General features: G+C 39.8%; 1 protein-coding gene across 23 annotated transcripts in view; it reads left to right on the top strand.

Moving 5' to 3' along the window:
• Nucleotides 1–23,424, top strand: part of DLG1 (discs large MAGUK scaffold protein 1) — a 173,380-nt gene extending 149,956 nt beyond the window's left edge. For 9 of the 23 annotated variants that reach the window (XM_076341025.1, XM_076341033.1, XM_076341026.1 and 6 more), the window contains 8 exons: nt 799–898; nt 4,275–4,316; nt 7,520–7,570; nt 10,076–10,177; nt 10,429–10,601; nt 14,227–14,336; nt 14,917–15,008; nt 21,687–23,424. In XM_076341025.1, coding sequence (XP_076197140.1) covers nt 799–898; nt 4,275–4,316; nt 7,520–7,570; nt 10,076–10,177; nt 10,429–10,601; nt 14,227–14,336; nt 14,917–15,008; nt 21,687–21,793 — 777 coding nt within the window. In that variant the 3' untranslated portion in view covers nt 21,794–23,424. Of the gene's footprint in view, nt 1–798; nt 899–1,598; nt 1,633–4,274; nt 4,317–5,934; nt 5,971–7,519; nt 7,571–10,075; nt 10,178–10,428; nt 10,602–14,226; nt 14,337–14,916; nt 15,009–21,686 lie in introns of all 23 variants that reach the window. The other 14 variants (XM_076341031.1, XM_076341030.1, XM_076341040.1 and 11 more) reach the window with 6 other exon arrangements.

The raw sequence follows: 23,424 nt of genomic DNA, 5'->3' as shown, positions 1-23,424 counted from the left end.
AATGAAATGAGTTTGTATCTTTTGAAAGTTAATCTTGGTATTGGGATGCAGATTTACATAGAGTCGAAGTAATTTCTTTCAGTGAACTTGCAATGAATTGCAATGGTGAAAGATTGAAACAAATATAGTTTGTTTTGGGTTTGTTTTTTTTATTGTTTGGATGTTTTAGCTAGACACATTTCTTTTTTCCCTTTTTCCTATTTCACTGTTACTTAGTCGTATCATAAGAGCATTTGGTACAATGCCAGCTTTTAACTTCCATTTTTTTTTTTTACTGTATGATATGTTATTTAGCAGTTGTCACCAAAGTATTTACAGTTTTGCCTTTGCAAATGGGTAACACTGGCAAATACTTCCGATGTGCTGTTATGATGTCAGCTGTTTGCAAAAGCATGTGTAAAGCCTTAGTGGTTTTTAAAAATACTGTAACCCCTGTATTAGACAATATCAGTGATTTAATTGACTTTGAGTTCATTGTGGTTTGGCCATCTTATAGCAGCCTAGTTTTTCCCATCTTTTTGTACTCCCAGCAGGCCTAAGTTTGTGAAATACAGGTCAGGCCATATAGGATGAACCAGCCTGCCAGTTCTCTCAGTAGTAATCATGTGAAATACAGAGGGTGTGAGCAAAGCCGTGATCCCGATCTCTATTTTTAATGAGATGAGAAGATAATGTTAAACTGGAATATGCACTGCATAATGTGGTTTTAGGAGTCAGCTTCCACAAAGCTGCTGGTCTGGGCCTTTGTTCACACAGACATTAGACATCCTTTGTTTTGCCCCTCCTTCTCTTCTTCAGCAGTCATTCAATGACAAGCGTAAAAAGAACCTCTTTTCCCGAAAATTTCCCTTCTACAAGAACAAGGACCAGAGTGAGCAGGAAACCAGTGATATTGACCGTAAGTATGTGGCATTCGATGGAGAGCGAAGCACACGTAGAAGGGCCTGCTAGATTGCAGTAGGGTGTTACCATGGAGACAGTTTCATGAGCTGCAACAGGCTAACGAGCTTGAGGTGCCAAAGACGAACCAATCTACAAAATCAATAAAACCATTTGTTTGCTGTTAAAGTAAAATTTAACCCAAGAGTATCCCAGTTTGGAATAAACTGGGTAATACTTTTGAGTAACTGTGTACATAACTGGAGGAGATAACAGCCTTCCAGTGCTGTCAGTGATGGTTCCTCATTTCTGACTTGGAGGAGAGCGCACAGCAATGAAGAAAGTATAACGAAGCTTACCAGCTTCTCGAATCAGTCCCTTCAGACTGGTTACTTCAAAGTCATTCCATTCTAATTTGGTTTTCCTAATGACGAGAGGTTACTTTGATTTTCATTGTTGTTGCCAGTACTAAAAAAAAAAAGTGTCTTCTCAGCAAACTTATCTTTAATTCAGACCAGGTCTGCTACAAACTGCGTTCTCTGCTGTTTGCATCACTGATTACACTTCATGTGCCAGTCAGGTCAAATCCTATAGACTTACCTTCCCCTGTGATGTTCTGGGAACTGTCTCCTGTCGTAGCGCCAATTTTATATATTACTGACAATTATTTTCTTTGTGATTGTCTTTTTATTGCTTGCCCTCTGGGGACTACTCTGCAGGAGGTCCCTGACGACATGGGATCAAAAGGCCTGAGTAAGTGATCAAAATACTCCCAAGTTATTTTAACCTCCATCTGAAAAATTACTACTTTTTTTTTTTTAACAGATCTCTGACTGGTGTTCTACTGGCATAAGGAGGTTGACTCTAAAAAATGTTTCATAAGCTTTTTCTAGTTTGTAATGTTCTGGGGGTTTTTTGCTTTCAGGAACGTGTTACTTTAAGTTCATGTGACTATTACATTAGATTTTTTTGTTGTTGTTCAGAAGCTTACCAGTGCTTATTTGTTTGTCCTTAATAGTACTGTGTGTTTAAATTTGGTGATTATTTTTTTATATCACTTTTTATCTTGTCTTTGTGTTTTTATTTATTTAAAAATAACCTATGGCTTTTTACAGTAATAGTACAACCATTGCCGTAACACTTTAGTTACAGTTTTAAATCCTCTCTCTAGGTGACTGATGTTTACAGCTACTTAAAACAAACAAAAAACCTTTGCTTAACAAATGCTGTGAGAGTTTTTCTTTCTGACTTATTTGAACTCTTACGATGCTTTTAGACCAGGTAGAGGGGTGGCTAATAGAGGAGACACATAAGCATTAGTTGCATTTCCTGCAGAAATGTTAACTACTTGAATACAATAAGATTCAAAAGTTGCTGAGTACTCTTAACAGATCTGTTTGTGTACACAGACACCACCACTGTACTAAAATGACAAATAAAAAAAAGACCTTGCTTTCATCACAGATATTGAACACATACATTGTTATGCGTTTATGGAATAGTAAAATTAGTCACTAAAAATAAGTGACTAAAGGTCATGAAAGATAGCATTTCTTCCCAGCACATAACTGTTATGCACAGTGTTCCTGAAATTGCATGTAAGAAGCAGTGTACTTCTCTACTTGGCCTCAATTGTGAAATAAAAGTTCTAGTAGCTATAACATTAATTTTCCATTTCTGAAATGGCTAGTTTCAAGGAAATTCTTGGTCTAGAGCAGAAGACCTTAGCAACCTTTATGGCCTTACGGTTCAGAGCAGATCATCACAAGCAGCCTTTATGGCCTTATGATCATACCTAGTTTAAACTATGTAATATGGTCCAGAAATGTCACTAGGTGATTCTGTTATAAAAACAAACGGCTTCTAGCCTGTTTTTCAGCACAGTCATACTTTCTGAAACTGCCTTACCACGGTTAGCGCAAGCTGTGTTACTTGGGCTCTGCAAGACTGCTGTTCTTGCTGGCACTTCAGGCTTTCCATCTTCACCAATTGTGCCCGTTATCAGACTACATCACAACACTTGTATTCTCAATTGACAATGTCTCCCTTTCATGTTCTACCACGAGGCTTTTAAACATCATTATTTGCCTCTTCCATGCCAATGTGGACGTTCTTTTTCCAAGACAAGAAAATGAAATGGAAGTAGATACAAATTGCTGGTACCCGCAAACATTTGGAAATACTTGTCTGTTTTTCCTGCACAGAAATGAAGTGAGGGAGTTCAGTCTAGCCAGAGATTTGTGGTTTAAAGATACTGGTTCACTTTATCCAAAAACATTTGAAAAGGTTAATTAGTTTACATATGATGACTTTTTTTAATGTTTATTAAACGCTAGAAGCATACATGCTTTGTAACTGTATTCTTACTCTAGAGTCCCCTTGCTTCCTTCTCTTCAATATTGTAGGGGAGGAACCGCACTGAATTTAATGTATTATAAAGGCTCCTCATGACAACAATATGTATTATTATATGCACAGTTAGGTACATAATTTCAAATTTAATTGCACTTAATATGTGTAGGTCAAATACAAGCTTCTTTATGCAGTCTTAACCTGTGAATATTAGTATTTTTCATTACAAAGAGACCCACTCATTGGGTGGCATAAAAATTGATTCTTTACAATAAAGTTCAGCAACATCAAAGTTCATATTTGTTCACCAGATTTGTAGAATTTTCAGGTAACAATAGATTGATACCTGAAGTTCTTCAGTCGTGTTCATTTTTATCATAAACATATTCAACACAGTTACATAGCTTAAAAAAGTATAAGCACCTTGTAGCTACTGATCTATTTGATTAATATGCAAAAGGCGTGAAATTAATATAGATAGTCAAGAATAAAAGTCAGGAGCCTTTGAAAACTAAAGCATTACTGGGGGGGGGAATCTTAATTCTGCATTGCGCTTCAAGTAAACTATTTAATATACCACAGGAAAGTGTCTATTATTGAACGTGCTACACTGTATTTCCTACAATATAGTCCAGTATTTTCTGCTACAACACTCTTAATATAATCAATAAATTGCCTGCATAAAAGTTGAAATGCATAATCCCATAGTTTTTGCACAATAAAATTCATCTTGAAGTGAAAACCTAAAAATTGCAGGGTTACATGTGAACTATGAATTAGTGTACTTTTCGTAATCTTATTTTGATATGATCTTTAATGTTTTTCCTTTTATTAACATCCATTCCTTTCATATGAAATTAAGCTTGATCCTGAGAGCTATGAGAAGTACCTTAAAACTTTTATATGCAGTATGTATTGATTTCAGCATTTTGATATCAGTATTGTCTTTCATCTGGATTATTTTGTGTCAATTTGCTTTCTTTTGGACTCATGCCATTAGTGTATGTTCCTTATTTTTTTTTTCCATTGTGTTGCAATTTCAGAGCATGTAACCTCTAATGCCAGCGATAGTGAAAGTAGTTACCGTAAGTGTTTTTAAGTTCTTTGTTTATTTAAAACCTTTGTTTAGTAGCTCTTTCTTTGATTTTGTTTGTCTGTCTTTTCTGGGTATTTACATGTTAAATAGAACTTCCCAGTCACCTTCAGGTGAAATCTATATTCATGTGCTTGGTGGGGTAGTGCAAATTCTGCTGTGTCTTTGTTTTTTAAAAACTGACTAGAGAGAATCATTGCAAACCTCCTTTATGAATATTTTTATTGTTATCTATGATAATTTTCTTAGTTCAGCTTGATTTGAATCAATTCTGGTTGTTTTTTTTTTTTTTTTAAATTATGCAAGCTAGCTAGACCTGTTAAAACCTAAATGTAAATTTAATGCTGACAAATACAATTATATGTAGTTGAGCTTAATACTGGAAGTGTAACTAAACAGGGTAATCTGTTAAATAGTGCAATAACTATCTACATTTTTCACAACCGATACTCAGATTTAATATGTATATACTTCTAATGAAAGAAAAGATAAGCAAACATGTATTTACCCGTGCTTTCAGCTTTCATTTATCTATTTTGTCTAGTGTGGGTGGTTAGTATGCATTGTGTTCGAAGCATACAACACACGTTCAGTGGTGGAGTCAGTTATGATAAATTAGCATAATAGGCACACATACACGTTCTCTCTCTCTTTCTGAAGACAGTATCTTTTAAATACTAGACTGAGTTAGCTTTTTCACTAGCCCAAGCTACAGTACTATTTACTATTACCCAAGCTACAGTAGTAGTACATGTTCACAGTGGGTAATATGCTGCACGATGTTGCTCTACAATGCTTTAAAATGTCTTAAACCAGAGCCAGAACTTCAATCCCGCTGGTCATTTCCAGTGAACAACTCCTCAGTAAGGTCGCACAGTCTAGACCTGGAACCCAGGGTAGAGCAGAGCAGGAAGGTGAAAAAGTTGAGGACTTGAAGAGGAATACAAAAAGAAGGAACAGTAAAAGTCACGCAGTGTGACACTGAGTGGCTCACTGGTCAGCTCCTAGTTGCCTGCTAACTGTATAACGGGCACTTCAGAAACAGATATTATTTATGAGGAAGGTGGTTCATTAACAGATACATTTGTTTGGAAGCTGTAGATCTTCTCAGAGGTGATGATCCACATTTTTTCTTCCGGATGATTACACTCAAGAATTTATACATGTATATAAAATCCCCAGCGCTTACAATACTAATAGTGTCATAGACTGTAATTGAAAAGAAACCAACTGGGGGAGGCATTCATGTTCCCTGAGAATAACACAAAATTGAGTATGTATGGAGGTTGCCTTTGCCTATGTGACAAACTTACAAACTTCAACCATTTTTAATGACACGCCATTAAAACTATCTAACCATGACTGTTTCTCCATAAATTTGCTGCTTCCCTCTTTACCCCCCCCGGCTCCAAGGTTTTTCTTGGAGCTTGCTTTATGTATGTTTAAAGCTCATTATTAGTACTACTAGTTAGTTTTTTACTGTGTTATTACTTGAGAAGCCCTGATTTTATTACAAATGTCATGGATTTGCTTATCTGAATGTGTAATTCCAAGCACTTTTTATTAAAATGATTTTTTTAATTTCTTCTTACTGCTGTCTAATATGAAAGTTATCTTGATTACAGATGAGTACGGTTGTTCAAAAGGTTCATTCTATTAATATTCCTTTTTCCAAAGTATTGAAAAGCAGTGACAATATATACTTTTTGCCCTCAATCAGGGGATGCTTTTTACTTGTTATTATCTCTTCAGTAGTTTGCTTAACTGATTTTTGACTTTATAGCAATGTGACTTCTCCAAAGATGTATCTAATTACATGAGCTGGATCTTTCGTAGATGAGTCAATAGCTGGTGATTCCCTATTCCTCTCCCTAGCCTAAAAGGGGTTCTGAAAGTATATACTGTCCTTCTAAAATCCATTTGCATGAGTAACTTTTTGAGATATTAAAATGTACAGGTTGCATGTTTTCATGTCTGTCTTAATGTATTCCTCACTTGCAATAACTTAAAAAATTAAAATGTTCATTCATGTATTGCTGTAGTACAGTTTGAATGCAAATTTATTGCAAATAAGAGAAATATTTCTCTTAATGAAATTGTAAATTTTAGATTGAAAAGATCAATGGTGTTTGCTATGAAATAAAGAATAGATATATAGAAGCAATATATTAATTTATAAAAGCCTTTATCTGCCATCTGTTTCTATACAACTGTGGTATAGCATTGGTATGTTCCTTTGCCTGTTATAAGTATGGCTTATGAACTACAAAGAATGTTCCAAAATTACACAAGTGAGTTATTGAAGGGCTGTATTTTATTCAAAGTTCATAGTAATGTCACATAATTTGAGCTTGTATCTTCAGAATTATAAATTCTTTGCTGTCATGGAGTTAATTTTTAGTGATTCCATTGCAAGAAATCTTATTTGGAGATATCTTGTTAGACTAGAAATAATCTTTTAGAAAGATGGCAACTGAGGTATATTTCAGATGCTTTCACTAACATTTAAAAAGCCTGCAGCTGTCAAAGGTCAAAATTGAGTTATTTTAGTTTCATTCACTGCTGATGTGCTTTCTGGAGCTGAGAACAATACAAAGCATTCTTTGTTTTCAAGTTCATCTTTAAAAATGCATTAATAAAATAATAGTTATTTAGTATACACAATCACATTTTTTTTTGTAGACTTAGAGTGATTGAAGGTGTTTATATAAATGCCACTTCATGATAAAGTTAATGGAAGATATGTACACCTTGACATACATGATTGTCAACCCTGTATAAATGTAGAAAAATGTTACTGTAAATGCTGGCTTCAAAGTATGGAGAATGTTCATCACGAAGGTGGCATTGCCTCTAGCAGTGAATGATACCGTGCATGCATTTCATTCAGGGAAACGTGTATAAGAGCATTTCAGTAATGCTTTAAAATTCTTCTTGTGCTTGATGTCAGTTTGACATGCTAACATAAACCAGGAAATTATTTATACTGTATGTGTCTTACGCTTTAAAATTTTGTGTTTGGCTTATCTTTGTGATTTTTATAATTCATCGTTCTTGAAAAATGTCCTTCATCAGTATCATTGTAATGCATATTACTGAGGAATGTCTGTATCATTATAGTTCATTGAATGACTCAATTTAAATATGTTGGTTTAGAAAAAAATACATAGATACGTCTTTGCATTTACATTTCAGGTGGCCAAGAGGAATATGTCTTGTCGTATGAACCAGTCAATCAACAGGAAGGTTTGTAGATCTCACTCAGTATAAAATAAATATCATCTGAATTACCAGAATGATTCATGTGCCCTTATGTACTGAGCACCATGATAAACTTCTTCACTGTTTTGAACTTGTTACCATTATTCAAATGAATAAAGCATAAAGGCATAAATTATTAAATGCAATTGCTGAATTATTTAGTGCACGGTCCAAAGGTGTGCTACTTAAAATAACTTATTATGTGTGGTTTACATTGCATAAGGAAAACATGGTATGTTTAACAGTTTCATCAGTGTGAACCTCAAATTAGTTTTCTTGTTTCATATTGCTTTTGCATTCTAACTGTTGCAGTTCCTTTTCTCTGTCACAGCAAAGTGTGTCAATAGATCATTTGTCTATTTTAGTAGGCTTTAATTGAAATGTCTCTAAAACATGGCAGTCCCCATTTCTGTATGGACTTCTTATATGGCTAATTTGGTTAGCAATTGCCAAGTGATTTTTTTTTTTTTTCCAGAAAAAAAAATTTTTTGAATGAAATGGAAATCGATAGGACAAAATGTTTTCTCACACTTGCATTTAAAATGAAATGCTTGTCGGTGATTTCCAGTGGGATGCTATAATTTCGTTTTCACCTTGCTCCTGATCTTGCTTCACTGTGTATAATAGATACAGAATTTCTAGTGTTCCCATTCACCACCACAGGTGCTAACGGCTGATTTACGTTATCTGATACATAGCTCATATATTTGTAAATTAATCTGTAAAAGGGATGTCCTTTGGGAATACTTGATGTCTATTACCTATCAAATAAGATGGCAGTCGAAGTAAATATACATCATGTTATTTACATGAATTTTGAGTGTCAAGATTTCATTTTTGGTTTCACGCAGTGAGTGGCATGGCCCAGTTGCTTTTAATAGCGTTGTGGAACACGTGTGCCTGAATAGACCTTCCACTCCAACTTGTTAATCGTCACATATGGGCTCCATTTCATCAGTAAGCTTCCAAAAGTAGTAAAAATAGTTATACAAGACTAACACAAACTACCTTATTTGTATCATCTAATTTGTAATTTTGGTAGGCTCCAAATAAAATCATGGATGAGAAATGCATGAGTTGAGACCATGCTAGAAATGAGGAAATGGTAGGCCCTCTTCGACGTGCTAAGTAAGCTATGCTTAAGCTGGGGAACTGGAGGTTTGTTACCCTCAGATGAGCAGCCGCTGGGTCTGTGTATGTGTGCACACCAGAGGGTCTCACAAAATGAGAAACATCTTTTTAGCTGGCATTAGCTTCCCAGATTCTGATAGCTTAATGGTTTAGTGAGAACGATAGTAATACCAAGTGAATTAACGTTAAGGCTGAAGAGAAAAGCTGTGAATGAGACTTTGCGCAAGCTGATGGTTTAGTAACCACCATATTGTAAAACTAAAGATTTTGAGAGCCAAGTGCTTTGGCATTTAAATACATGACTGTAATTCCCTTTATGAATCTAACATAGCATATGGGGAAGGCCATAAAAGAACCAGCACTTCGCTCCTTTGCTTAGGTGCAGTAAATGCACACGTTATCTGCATTTGTCCACTAATTCACTTCCACAGTGATTTTTTTTTTTTTAAGAAGCCCAGAGGAATGAAGAACTGTAATGACCAAAATAGATTTAAAGGTGCTTGGAACTGAGACACTAGTGGGCCACCCTTAGTCTTTAAACAAAGAAGTTTATTGTTAAATTAATAGGTTGACGGTTACTGGATCCCAGACATTCCTTTTATGAATATCTTGATAACCCTGAAAGGAAATAGTTCTGAGAGTCAAATTAAAATATATTTTATAGGTCAGACTTTATTTAATTTGGACTTATTTGTGCATGAAAGACAGACTGAACCTAAAACTAAAATATATACAGCTGAAATTATATGCTAATGCCAAGATACTTAGACATTGTCTTCATGGTTCTTGCAGTATAATCGGATATTTTCTGCTTGAGCTTAATTTTCAACCAAAAGCCCTTTATAACTTTGTAAAAAATTAAGCTGCTTTTAAAAGATGCTGTACTTCATTTTATAAGGGTGTTAATAGTTACAGAAGCTATATATAGTTGAGTCTTTTCATATATGAGTATTTAAGTTGTGATCTTAGAGGAAAAGAAGCAGGTTCTCCCAACACAGAACTGGAATTTCATGAACTCTGCTACTGCTTAGGTAGCTCCTTGAAGTGAAAAGATTTTCAAACTTTCATTTGAAGGAAGGATGTTACTTTGTGAAAAGACTTTTTTTTTTCCCCAAAGACTTCATAATTTAAGACATCTTCGATCCCCCAGGATGGTGATTTGAAAGTGAAGATCTAACATCTTACTGTGACTACGGTATTAACTGATATATGTTCTTCAACATGTTTTTCTTCTCTTTAGGAGTACATATTCTTTTAGGTATTGAAACCATTACCTTGTGATAAAGCTTACTTTGCTGAACTGTAAAAGAAAGCAATCATACTGAAATGTAACTGATGTTATTCCTTTATGTTTAATAGTCAGTTACACTCGACCTGTGATTGTTTTGGGACCCATGAAAGACAGAATAAATGATGATCTGATCTCAGAATTTCCAGACAAATTTGGCTCATGTGTTCCACGTAAGTCTCAGTAAATACTAAAGCAATTCTAAATGATTTTTTGTGTTCATTTTCTTAATAGACATCCTCTGTATGTTGAGTTTAAAAAAAGTTAATATACTGTCTAAACTTTATAGAGCTATCTTAGTTGTCAGTCATCTCTTTGCTTGTGACAATTTTGCAGTATAAATGGGAGACTATTTTTGGATATTGTAGGGAAAAAAGTCACTGTTTTTTGTTTTGCTTTAAAAATTACTGGTTTATATTTAAAGATACTACTAGACCAAAACGAGATTATGAGGTGGATGGACGTGATTACCATTTTGTCACTTCTCGAGAGCAAATGGAGAAGGATATTCAGGATCACAAATTCATTGAAGCTGGCCAGTACAATAATCATCTTTATGGAACAAGTGTCCAATCAGTGCGAGAAGTAGCAGAAAAGGTAAATCAGTGCCAGTTACTTTCATTTACTGAGGTGATTATCTGTCTGTGCTGACAGGGAAAAAAGAGAAGAATGGCAAGAAGCCATTAGGAACCCTCTGACTTTTAAAAGGAATTTGTACAAAACTAGAAACAAAGTGCATTGTCACAAATGGATTTAGGGAAATAATGAAGCTTTGGAATAATGAAAGCATCGTGATGAAATTACAGGAAAAAAGTAACCATAGTTTGTGCCCTCTTATATAAAGAAAATAGAGAAGAAATAATTGGAATTACAGACTAATTAGTCTAGCTCCTGTACATAGATCATTAACTAATTAAGAATAGTGGTGGTGGAGTCAATTAATATGATGATCCATTTGATACAGACCTGTGCAGAAGAAAACTTGTAAAATTGTTATTCTTTGTGCCCTTCATGGATTTATCTGACAAAGGGAAAGGAGTGAATGTAATAAACTCAATTTTAGAAAGATGTTCTACATAACTACCACTACATTTTGAAGACTGACTTCACTGTTTTTATCTTGAACAGGTGTTAATTAACTATTTCTTGCAAAATCTAAATATTTCTAAATTCAAAGTGAAGTTTACTTGAGCTCTCAGAAAAAGAGTGGGAAGAAAGGAGCATATTTCTTAGAGTGAGATGCTTGTTTTAAAGAAAATTTTTTAGTGAAAATTTTTTGCAAATGTTCCACATTAGGTTGAGTGTCATTCTACTGCTTACAAATATGGTGCATTTACAGTAGACAATGTTATGTGATCCGTATGAGAGAAGAAACAGCTATTTTCTAGGTGGGAACTCACAAGCGTGAGCACTTTCAGTCTGGACATGCAGAGGGTAAGTGTGGTTAACCCCTGAGACATGGGAGTGTAGTTAGTCCTCTGGAAAACAGTGTAGACCATTCTGGCCAAATGGCTGAGTGTTGTTGTTTCTGGCCAGTGTAATTTACTGGAATCAAAAACAGGGCGAACACGGTGAGATTCTGTGGTTCATGCGATGAAGTTTTCTTCTGCTGTCTTTCTCACCCTATGGAATAGAACCTGGCTTTGTGGTATATAGCAAGAGAAGTAAAGAAAATAAAATTAACTACAAAATTGTTAAAGTAAATGAACTGTACGTTGTATGGGAGGCTGAATGAAGTTGTGAAACTATTATACGTGATTAAATGATGAAACTATTTATTGAACAGCTTAAACTTTATAAACCTGTCGGCAGTTGCTTCACCTGGTAGCACAGATACAGTCTTTCAGTTCCATCCTAGACCTGAAATCGGCTGTGTTCTTTTGCCCATCTAGTGGGATTAGTAAGGTGCAAAATGATTGTGAATCTTTTATGAACTGACATAAAGAACAAAGTACTACCAGATGTCTCCATGTTATTAAATTTCTTGCACAGGCACCGTGGGACTTTGGGTATATGCAGCAATTTCTCAGTTCCAGCTAACATTTTTCAGTGAAACAATGGCCTGTCCTTCAGAACTTGACTTCAAAATCGTGACAGGGCTGCAAAGTGGTCGATCTGGGGCTACTCCCTCCTTGTAGTCCTCTCCATCTCGCTTAAGAGATGAGTCTCTTCAGTGGGTCTTATTACTGGGATACAAAAGACTATTTCCAAGTTTTCTGTGATGAATTTAGGGGCAGACACAACAGAAAGTGACTGCTACTACCCCAGAAGTGCAGAAATAGTATTCTTGCAATAGCTTTAAATTGTGTTCATTTGCCCATGCTTCCAGCTGATCCCTATCTCTCTCATTTCCTTACCTATAATGGACACAGCTAAAGATGCTTTTCGATGTCATTGTTCAGTTATTGTAAAAGGCACTGAGTGCTGTGCTGAGTTTCTCAATCAGATGCAGTGCAAGTAAGGAACTAAAAAATATGTAAAATATTGTTTAAATGCACTGTGCAAAGAGCAAAATAGCTTCCCTGGATGAAAACATGATGATTCTATCATAAAGTACTTGCGTTTCTTTTCCTTGTCTTCCAAATCTTCACATGAAAGGAATTTTCATATCCTCTTTGGAATCGCTAGCAGCTTGCAAATCTCTGTGTCTGAGGCCACTGTTAACACATGTTCATTATCGATTTGGGATAAACTGTCACAGTTGTATTCCATAAGGTCCAGTACAGCTACCGTGTTGGCAATCTAGTCCTCCACCCTTTGCCCAATATCCTTTGGCACCTGGCAAAAGTTGTAGGGCCATATACAGCAAATACGAAGTGTCTAATCCCAAAAAGGAACATGGACCGGGTAATGCTCTTAATTCTCAAATCCCAGAGTATGTGCCACATTTACAGAGAAACTATTTGAAAGATGTAGACAGGTCAGCACACGTAGCAAAATGCTCTGCTAGAACATAGAAACACCTTTCTTAAATTATACCACTCAGCATTCAGATCCATGAACTGGATCTGGGAAACAGCTATTATCAGTTGAAAGCAAGCAGATATGTATTGTTCGTGTGGAAAGAACACTTCTATCCTCTTTAAGAACTCCTGAAATAAAATTCTGTGGTTTTGTTGTGCAAGAGATCAAATGTAAACGATCCTAGTGATCTCTTCTGCCAGGAAGCGGAAACGAGTCTGTCATTTCAGATTGCAGTCACTTCCTTGCTCTTCAACATGCCCTCCGGGAATGATCTCCCAGGAGTTCAGGAAGTGTGTTGTATGATATGAGTAACCTTTAGTTTTATGGTTTGTATCCTGGCTCACAGAATTCTGCCATTCACATTGGACTCCTGCTAAAGAAAAAGCTTTTCTTACTTTGGTCGCCCGACAGTGGTTTTCTGTTCCTCTCTGCCCATCCCTTTCTAAAATGGTGGTATGCCATATTAGTCATACGCTACTCAGAAAGGAAAGAAAGAAAAATGGGTGAGGTGGAAATAAGCGTATCAGAGATGAGAGGAGCTGAGGAACAGGAAAAGCCTTTGAGATGAGATATCCCAAAGAGTTGGAAAATTGGAAAATTGCTTATAGTGAGAGAACAGAGGTGGGGAGACAAGCAGCCCTACCACATTGTCTTCCAACTGTCCAAGGAAGAGTTAAGTTTTATTCGTTTCTCAAGAGATAAAAAGTAATCAGCCCAAATAAATTGCATTCACCATCTCAAACTTGGTATTCTATTGTGTGGTACCTGCGGGGAGGAGAGTGCTTGTATTCAGTTCTATCTAACGATTCTGATGGCAGGGAAATATGCCACCATCAGGGGTGGTTACTCCCTGAGGTATGCCAGTTAAGTCATCTGGCTCCTCTCTAAACTGCATCTGTGACATGGCCACCTCCCTAAAGGATCCTCAAATTATTGCATTTAAAAAAAAAAAAAAATATATAATTTTGGTGGTGTGGTTGAAGTACAGCTGTTCCACTGGATGATTCTGCATTGTTGATTGGGCTGCAACCTCTGGTGGAGAAAGGAAGGAAGAAGGGTCAGGAACATCTCAAATGATGTATGATCCCAACGGAGGACCATTGTGGGACCTTGTGGTGAAATCATAATGTCATCGATGTGAATGCTCTAATTTTGTTGGCTTCAGTGGAGACGTGTTTTCTTTTCTACATTATTAGCTATGCATACCTGTGACTTAAACTTTGCTTAGTGCCATTTTCCCTTCTCTCTCACTTTTTAGGGTAAACATTGCATTCTTGATGTTTCTGGTAATGCGATCAAAAGGTTGCAGATTGCCCAGCTGTACCCGATCTCCATTTTTATTAAACCCAAAACAGTGGAAAATATCATGTGAGTAAAAGTAAAGTACCTAAGGCTAAATTGTTTGAGACTGTCATTGTATTTGAAAAGCCAACTGCAGATTATGTGAAGACAATTGTAATATTTGTGTTTTAAGCAATATTTAATTTCCTGAGTTGAATTTCTAGGGGCTTTTAGACGGGGTTTCTAATCCAAATTAAAGTGCTTGAGAACGAATGTCATTGTGCTAAATTCCATGCAACATAGTGTCAGAACAGCTCATTCCCACTACAGTCTTTGCTTAGGTGTGTCATTTAGGAGACTGCCTCTTATTAGGGTTAATACTCAGGCAGCAGTTTAAAGCCTTATTTCAAAAGACTCCCAAGTATTTACTGAAAGAGTGGTGAAACATTGGAACAGGCTGCCCAGGGAAGTGGTGGAGTCCCCATCCCTGGAGGTATTTAAAAGACGTGTAGATGAGGCGCTTAGGGACATGGTTTAGTGGGTCTGGTGGTGTTGGGTTGACGGTTGGACTCGATGATCTTAGAGGTCTTTTCCAACCTCAATGATTCTATGATTCTATGATTCTATTTGATAGTAGTTTTTAAATGTGTAATGTTTTCGATTTCAGGGAAATGAATAAACGCTTAACGGAAGAGCAAGCCAGGAAGACATTTGAGAGAGCCATGAAACTGGAGCAAGAATTTACTGAACACTTCACAGGTGTGTTTTGCTTGGGACTGTTCTCTTGCCAGAGTTGAAATTTTATTGCTTGCTGTAAAATAGTAATTGCCTCACCACTGAGATAAGGCTGAACTCTGTTTTCCAGCTAATCTGATTGTTTTGAGGCATGGAGCCATTTTAGTACCTCTACACTGATTTCAATTTGATCAATTAATTCAATATCTACAAAAACTTACTGGGAGCTTAATTTAGGTTTTAAAAACTGTGAGACTTTCTGCCATTCTCCTAGGTATTGTAATGCAGAAGTTTGGTTTGTTGATATATTGTACACTTAAAGCTTTTTATTTGCAGAGCTGAGATTGCCCAGCAAAGCTCCCTGTAGAAAATGATTCAGTTTTTTTTTTTAAATCAGGAAGTAAAGAATGATGGTAACTAATTAAGCCTCTGGAAATTGGGCACTACAGCATTATGGTACTTAGCAAATCAAATTTGTGTATGCCATGGACCTAACTGTAACAGCAAGGGATGGGCTGCAAGCACTCAAACTGTGCTAATTGCTTGCATTGTGGCTTGCAGTAGGAGGAGATTGATCAAGTCGGGATTTTCAGGAGGGCAGAAATGAGCCTTCTCTATTCCTGTCCTAGATAGACACTTGCTCCTTTCCTTCCTGTTACGTTCTCTTTTGCAGTGTTTTGGTGTTTGCTGCCCCATTCACGTCCTTTCTGTGACATGACTCCTTTGCCCAATTCCTTCTTCCACATCTTACGTGGGCAGAGCTGTGAATGCAACAGTCTGCTCCACCGGGGCAGAGACACAGGGAAGGGGTGGTGGCTTCACATGGGAGGAAGATAGAGGAACCAGTAGACTCCCTGCCCCAGTCTTCCCGCTGCCTTGTTCTCTACATTGTGTGCTACCCACACAATGAACAACTTGAGTCCATCCCTTTTTGTCTGCCTCCCTCCCTCTCCGCTGCCTCTCAGCTGTCAGTTTATCCCAATACTGCCTCTAGCTCTCCCACTTTTCCCCACAGCTCTCTGTCTGCACCCAGAAAGTTATGGGACTCTCAACATATGTTGCAAATTCTTCTTACCAAATGACTTGCAAATGTATCAGGTTTGTTGTTCAGGAAAGGAATGAGTTCATTTTAATAGATATTAATTAAATATTTATTTAGTAGCTGGTATTCTCCCAGGTTGTCTCAGGGCATTATATAGGACACTTTTTCAGGAAATTAAGGGACATAATTCAAGATGTTTCAAAAATCTATGGGCCTTTTTAAGAGCTCTAGTGCTCAGGGCCATGTTTCTTCTCAGAAGTATAAGGCTTGTTGACAAAGGAAGATAGCAATGGTCAGACTTCTGTCCTTGATAATCCAGTTCATGCCAGAAATCCTTTTCCGAATCTGTTTGAGATACTTGAAGACATTACAAATCCCACTTACTGCTTACGGTTTGGAGGCTGCCACCTCTATGAGTCAGGTGGTAAAACAGAATGTGTGAGCATTCCCTAATCTGTTAAAAAATACCACATCGTGTGGGGTAACTGAAATCAACTTCATCAGCAGGTTAAGTTTAAAGAGACTTAAACTTTGCACCGAAGCACATGAAGAGCACATCCATATTCTGTCTTGAGGGTATTGACCTTTGGAAGATGTGTGGTTAAACATAGCTGGAGAGAAGGAGGATGCTGAAGCTTATGGCTATTTGCATTGCAAAGACATTTCTGAATCTTTCTAATGCACTATTGTGCTATGAACATTATACTTGAGCTATAATAATTGAACAGCCTCCTCCTCCCACAGGCATTATGACAATGGGCTGCAGATGGGGAGAAAGTTTTTTAAGGGATGGGAATGATGAGTAGCAATAAAAAGGAAGTAATTTGCATGAAAGCAAAGCTTGGAAGCAGCGGTAATATATTAATGCACAAAAGAGTGAGTCTGACCTACCTCCAAAATTATAGAATCATAGAATAGTTTGGGTTGGAAGGGACCTCTAAAGGCCATCTAGTCCAACCCCCCTGCCGTGGGCAGGGACATCTTCAACTAGATCAGGTTGCTCAGAGCCCCGTCCAACCTGACCTGGAATGTTTCCAGGGATGGGGCATCCACCACCTCTCTGGGCAACCTGTGCCAGTGTTTCACCACCCTCAGCGTAAAAAATTTCTTCCTTATGTCTAGTCTGAATCTACCCCCCTTTAGTTTAAAGCCATTCCCCCTTGTCCTGTTGCAACAGGCCTCGCTAAAAAGTCTGCCGTCATCTTTTTTATGAGCCCCCTTTAAGTACTGGTAGGCTGCAAGAAGGTCTCCCCAAAGCCTTCTCTTCTCTAGGCTGAACAACCCCAACTCTCTCAGCCTTTCTTCATAGGAGAGGTGTTCCATCCCCCTGATCGTTTTCGTGGCCCTCTTCTGGACCCACTCCAACAGGTCCATGTCTGTCTTATGCTGAGGGCTCCAGAGCTGGACGCAGTACTCCAGGTGGGGTCTCCCCAGAGCAGAGCAGAGGGGCAGAATCACCTCCCTCCACCTGCTGGCCACGCTGCTTTTGATGCAGCCCAGGACACGACTGGCCTTCTGGGCTGTGAGCGCACATTGCTGGCTCGTGTCCAGCTTTTCATCCACCAGTACCCCCAAGTCCTTCTCGGCAGGGCTGCTCTCAATCCCTTCATCCCCCAGCCTGGATTGATATTGGGGGTCACCCCGACCCAGGTGCAGGACCTTGCACTTGGCCTTGTTAAACCTCATGAGGTTCACACGGGCCCACTTCTCCAGCTTGTCCAGGTCCCTCTGGATGGCATCCCGTCGCTCTGGCGTGTCAACCGCACCACTCAGATGACCACTCAGTCATCTGCAAACTTGCTGAGGGTGCACTCGATCCCACTGTCTATGTCATTGATGAAGATATTAAATAGTACTGGTCCCAATATGGACCCCTGCGGGATGCCACTCATCACCAATCTCCATCTGGACATTGAGCCGTTGACCACTACCCTCTGGATGCGACCATCCAACCAATTCCTCATCCACTGGACAGTCCACCCATCAAATCCATACCTCTCCAGTTTAGAGAGCAGGATGTTGTGGGGGACCGTGTCAAAGGCCTTACAGAGGTCCAGATAGATGACCCGCAGATGGATCTCATTGGGTCCCATGGACTTGTGCACCTTCAGATGCCTTAGATGGTCTCGAACCTGATCTTCTCCCACAGTGGGTGGCTCTTCATTCTCCCAGTCCCCGCCTTTGCCTTCTGCAGCTTGGGCAGCGAGGCTCGAGCACTTGCCAGTGAAGACTGAGGCAAAAAAGTCATTGAGCACTTCCGCCTTCTCCATATCCCGGTAGCCAGGTCTCCCATTCCGTTCCAGAGAGGGCCCACATTTTCCCTCATCTTCCTTTTATCCCCGACGTACCTATAGAATCTTTTCTTGTTGCCCTTGACGTCCCTGGCCAGATTTAATTCTGTCAGGGCTTTAGCTTTCCTAACCTGATCCCTGGCTGCTCGGACAATTTCTCTGTATTCCTCCCAGGCTACCTGTCCTTGCTTCCACCCTCTGTAGGCTTCCTTTTTGTGTTTGAGTTTTTCCAGGAGCTCCTTGTTCATCCATGCAGGCCTCCAGGTGTTTTTGCCTGACTTCCTCTTTGTTGGGATGCATCGCTCCTGAGCTTGAAGGAGGTGATCCTTGACTATTAGCCAGCTTTCTTGGGCCCCTCCTCCCTCCAGGGCTTTGTCCCATGGCACTCTGCCAAGCAGATCCCTGAAGAGGCCAAAATCTGCTCTCCTGAAGTCCAGGGTAGTGAGCTTGCTGTGCGCCCTCCTTGGTGCCCTCAGGATCTTGAACTCCACCATTTCATGGTCACTGCAGCACAGGCTGCCCTTGAGCTTCACATTCCCCACCAGCCCCTCCTTGTTGGTGAGAACAAGGTTGAGCATAGCACCGTTCCTCGTTGGCTCCTCTATCACTTGGAGAAGGAAGTTATCGTCGACGCATTCCAGGAACCTCCTGGATTGCTTATGCCCTGCCGTGTTGTCCCTCCAACAGATGTCGGGGTGGTTGAAGTCCCCCATGGGGACCAGGGCTTGTGAGCGTGAGGCTGCTCCTATCTGTCTATAGAGGGCCTCACCCACTTGGTCTTCCTGGTCAGGTGGCCTGTAGCAGACCCCCACCGTAATGTCCCCTGTCCCTGCCCTCCCTTTGATCCTGACCCATAAGCTCTCATTTGGCTCCTCATCCATCCCCAGGCAGAGCTCCATGCGCTCCAGCTGGTCATTGACATAGAGGGCGACACCCCCTCCTCGTCTCCCCTGCCTGTCCTTCCTAAAGAGCCTGTATCCCTCCATCCCAACACTCCAGTCATAGGAGCCATCCCACCACGTCTCTGTGATGCCAATAAGGTCATAGCCCTGCAGGCGTGCACATGTCTCTAACTCCTCTTGTTTATTCCATGTGCTACGTGCGTTTGCATAGAGGCATTTAAGTTGGGCCCCCGAGGAAGCTGTCTTACTGGCTGGAGTTCCTTTGTGCTGCTCTTCAGGCGCTCTCCTGCTGACCTGTGTTGCTTCTCCAGGCTCTGGGCATCTATTGCTGGCTCTGGCATCAAACTGGTAGGAGTAGGATGGATTGAGGTTTCCCTCCCCTGGCAACTTTAGTTTAAAGCCCTCTTCACCAGCTTGGCAAGCCTATGACCGAAGATGCTCTTCCCCGTCTCTGACAGATGGACCCCGTCAGCCTGCAGTAGACCAGGTTTCTCAAAGCGAGTCCCATGGTCTAAGTAGCCAAACCCCTGGCTGTGGCAGCAGTCCCGTAACCATTTGTTGACTCGCCAGATCCGACTGGCCCTTTCAAACCCCTTCCCTTTGACCAGCAGGACTGATGAAAAAAACTGCCTGTGCTCCTGAGTCCCTTACCGCCGCTCCCAGGGCTCTGTAGTCCTTCTTGATAGTCCTCAGACTGCTCCTGGCTGTGTCACTGGTGCCCACGTGAAACAGCAGTGGATAATAGTCAGTGGATTGTACAAATCTTGGTAGCCTCTTGGTGACATCCCTGATGTGAGCCCCCGGTAAGCAGCACACCCCTCTAGAGAGTGCGTCAGGTCGGCAAACGGGTGCCTCCGTACCTCTCAGAAGAGAGTCGCCTACTACTATCACCCGTCGCCTTTTCTTAGTTGCGCTGGTTGTTATAGGGGGGGCAGATCAGGCTGCATTACTCAGCTCCAGCACTTCTCCTGGTGTGACAGGACTTTCCTCTTCGGTCTGCAGAGCGGTGAAGCGGTTCTGCAAGGGCACCTCAGGCTTCGGGGGGAGTCTCTTCCTCCTGCCGGTCCTTGCCTTCGCAACCATCCATTCTTCTGCATTATTGGCCCCCCCGCTCCCTTCTGCGTGTGCCGGTGGGGGAGTTTTTGGCTGTTTGGCCATGGGCTGCGGGTCCACTGCAGGCTGCGCTTGGAACTCTCAGCCTCCCTGATGTTACGCAGCCTTCTCACCGCCTCCTGCAGCTCAGCCGCTGGCTGCAGGAGCTCCTCCACCTGGGCACACCTTTTGCAGGCAGGTCTGCCGCCTGTCCCTGCCCCAGGAGAGAGGTCTGGGCACTTCCTGCAGCCGGAGGTCTGCGCTGCAGCCTCTCCCTTCAGCAGTCCCGTCTGCGTGGAGGCATCGGCCGCCGCTGGGGTAGATGGTGCAGACCCCCCAGCTGGAGCCGCGGCCTTTGTTCTCACACGAGTGCCCACCATTCTGCCTTGAGGGTCAGGGAGGATGAGTGCCCTTGACCTGTGCCCAGTTGCTGGGTTATGTGTATGCCGAGTCCCCCACTTGGCCTGTGGAATGCCTCTCCTTCAAAGAGGTGCCCTCCCTGCACGCCCTTCCATGCGAACACTTACCTTTCATGCTAAACTTTGTTTCTTGGATTATCAACACTGAGGTGGCAATCCTAATTAAAAAGAAGCTGCTGTCTCATGGTGATTGCACTTTCAGACTAAAGTGTGGCAAGAACAGCTCAAACTTCATCCTCATTCTCGCCAGACCATCTATATTGGCTCATTTCTAATTATTTTCTAGCCTTGGAGAAAATATATCTAACTCACACCATCTGAATATAAATTGCACTTTTAACTATATAAGGAAGCCTGTTGTCTATAAAACTTGAATCTATTGGCTGGGCAACAAACTCCATGAGTTCCCCCTCTTTTTGGCCAAAAGCAAAGCTAGTGCTAGCAGGTAGAAATCCCAAGGTCAGCCAGCCTTGCTATGAAGTTTCAGGATCCAGCTGAGGAGTTCACCAGTCTGCATTACACCAAGCCAGGCCTCAGACTGATGGCACGAGGACACAGCTCTGTACTCTGTCTTGCCTTGTTGTGTTGGAAACACACGTGGAATTTGGACCAAAAAGAATAGTGGAGGATGTGAATTAACTCAGACAAAGTCTAACGTGGTTAGGAAAAGCAAAAAACACTCCTCAGTTGTATGTGTATACTTGCAGTAAAGGGAAAACCACTTCCTAACCCCAAGCCTCTGAGTGAGAGAGATGGTGCTTTGTGTGTCCTGCAATACCATCAACAATGTGCTTCACTCCAGCGCAGAAACCAGAAATCCCAGTGGGTGTTCGATCCTTCAGTGATGTAAAATCCTCTTGCCACTCTGAGAAAAAAGAACAGCTTGGCTTGGAACATCTTGGTTTCTGTACAGAGTTGGGAAGGATGATTGCTGATTGCCACATTATGTTTTGCAGCTATTGTCCAAGGAGACACACTGGAAGAAATCTACAACCAAGTGAAACAGATCATAGAGGAACAGTCTGGGCCTTACATCTGGGTTCCAGCAAAGGAAAAATTATGAAAACAGATTTTTATTTTTCATTTTTCTAACTGACATCACCTGCTACATCTGACGACTCTAAGCCCTTCCAGTGGAGCCTGCCTCTAGTTCTTTCCAGCGTGGTTCATACCCTAACCATCACATTCTGCAGTTCCCATAATGCTTTACATTTGGTGTCTCTCTTAGTTTAAATAATTTGTATTATTGTGTGTTGTTGGTTTGCCATTTTTCAAACATGACAGTGGAATGGCCTGACCAGCTGTTAGTTTGGGGTGGGGGTGGGAGGGAATTGCTTGGTAAAATTCCTTAATGTTTAAGGGAAAGTAACTTTCAAAGATTTTTCAAAAAAGCTTTATAGACATTCTTTTAAAATTTCCTAACAATTGAAAGAAAAGTTGTATTCAAGGAAGTTGTAAATCATGAGTAACTTTGCACGCTTAACTTTAATAGCATGGTTTGGTCAGGGCAATCAATTGCAGGTTTTATTTTCTGAGTTAAATTCTATTCTTACAGTATTTTTTCTTTCTTTCCAGGCAGTTAGAGAGAAACTTTCAAATTTTGAGTTAACATTTTCATTAACTCCCATTATTACTCCTTAAGGGATATTCATTTTCATAATTTCATATGGATATTCTTATAATCTATTTTTTCATTTTTTGCCAATAAAATTGCTAGGGACAAAGATGTGTAATGTTTTTAATCTTCCTCGTGAAACACTATTTATAGTGTCTTACAGAAATTGTTTATAGATAATGGTCATCACACTTTTTGAGCCTAAAATATGTTTAGGTGCTAGGAAACCTTGTATTTTTCAGAGGAATGCCAAATTTCCATTGGCAGTAATACAGAAGACAGCTGCAGAGATGGTCATTAGGGCAATGAGAGAGTGATTCGTAGCCTAAAAATGTGTGTGTTCTTAGGGGTCAGATTTTAATGAATATTTTACCCACAATAACTGCCTATTTTGTTATAATAAATATATATATATTAAACTTTCTTTAACTAAACTCTGTAACTATGGGAATTATTTTCTTTACATAGTTGCGCACACGTATAAATATATATATAAAAAATATATATTTTTCTTTTACCACCTACTCCTAGGTTTTTGTTTTGAATAAAAATACAAATTAGAATTTACCTTCCTTAATCACAAGAAATCAAACGGGCTATGGTGGCTGGGCATAAAGTCCAGGGAATATTAGTTACAAGGAAAAAAAAAAAAAAGTGCAAGTTCTCCTCTTTTCTACGGGATTTCAGGTGTTTGTCTTCCCCGCCCACCCCTTGTAATATGCATGTCTTAACCAAAGGGAGAATTCAGAGTCAGCAACACATTTGATTTTTCTGTACGTGTTCATCTCGGATTGCATAGGCACAAGATCTTCCATTTGCAATGCACAAACTTCTGTGCCGAATGTTATAAATACGTTGTACCAAAACATGGAACTACCTTCAGTAACAAAATTCTAATTCCCGTATTAGTTGGTACCTGCCATTGCTTATTTGAAACTGATTGTTTATAAGAGGGATGTACTTATGGCAGTCATGGGACAGTCACACAACCAAATTAGCTTTGGTTTGTAAAGAATTATCAACACTATCCATTCCATTTGTTAGAAAGAGGAGAACAGCTAATAAACTTTATTGTACAA

This window comes from Aptenodytes patagonicus, chromosome 6, assembly GCF_965638725.1.
Source record: "Aptenodytes patagonicus chromosome 6, bAptPat1.pri.cur, whole genome shotgun sequence".
Classification (NCBI taxonomy): Eukaryota; Metazoa; Chordata; class Aves; order Sphenisciformes; family Spheniscidae; genus Aptenodytes; species Aptenodytes patagonicus.
Note: the sequence above shows the minus strand (reverse complement) of the source record. Positions and strands in the feature narration are given on the sequence as shown.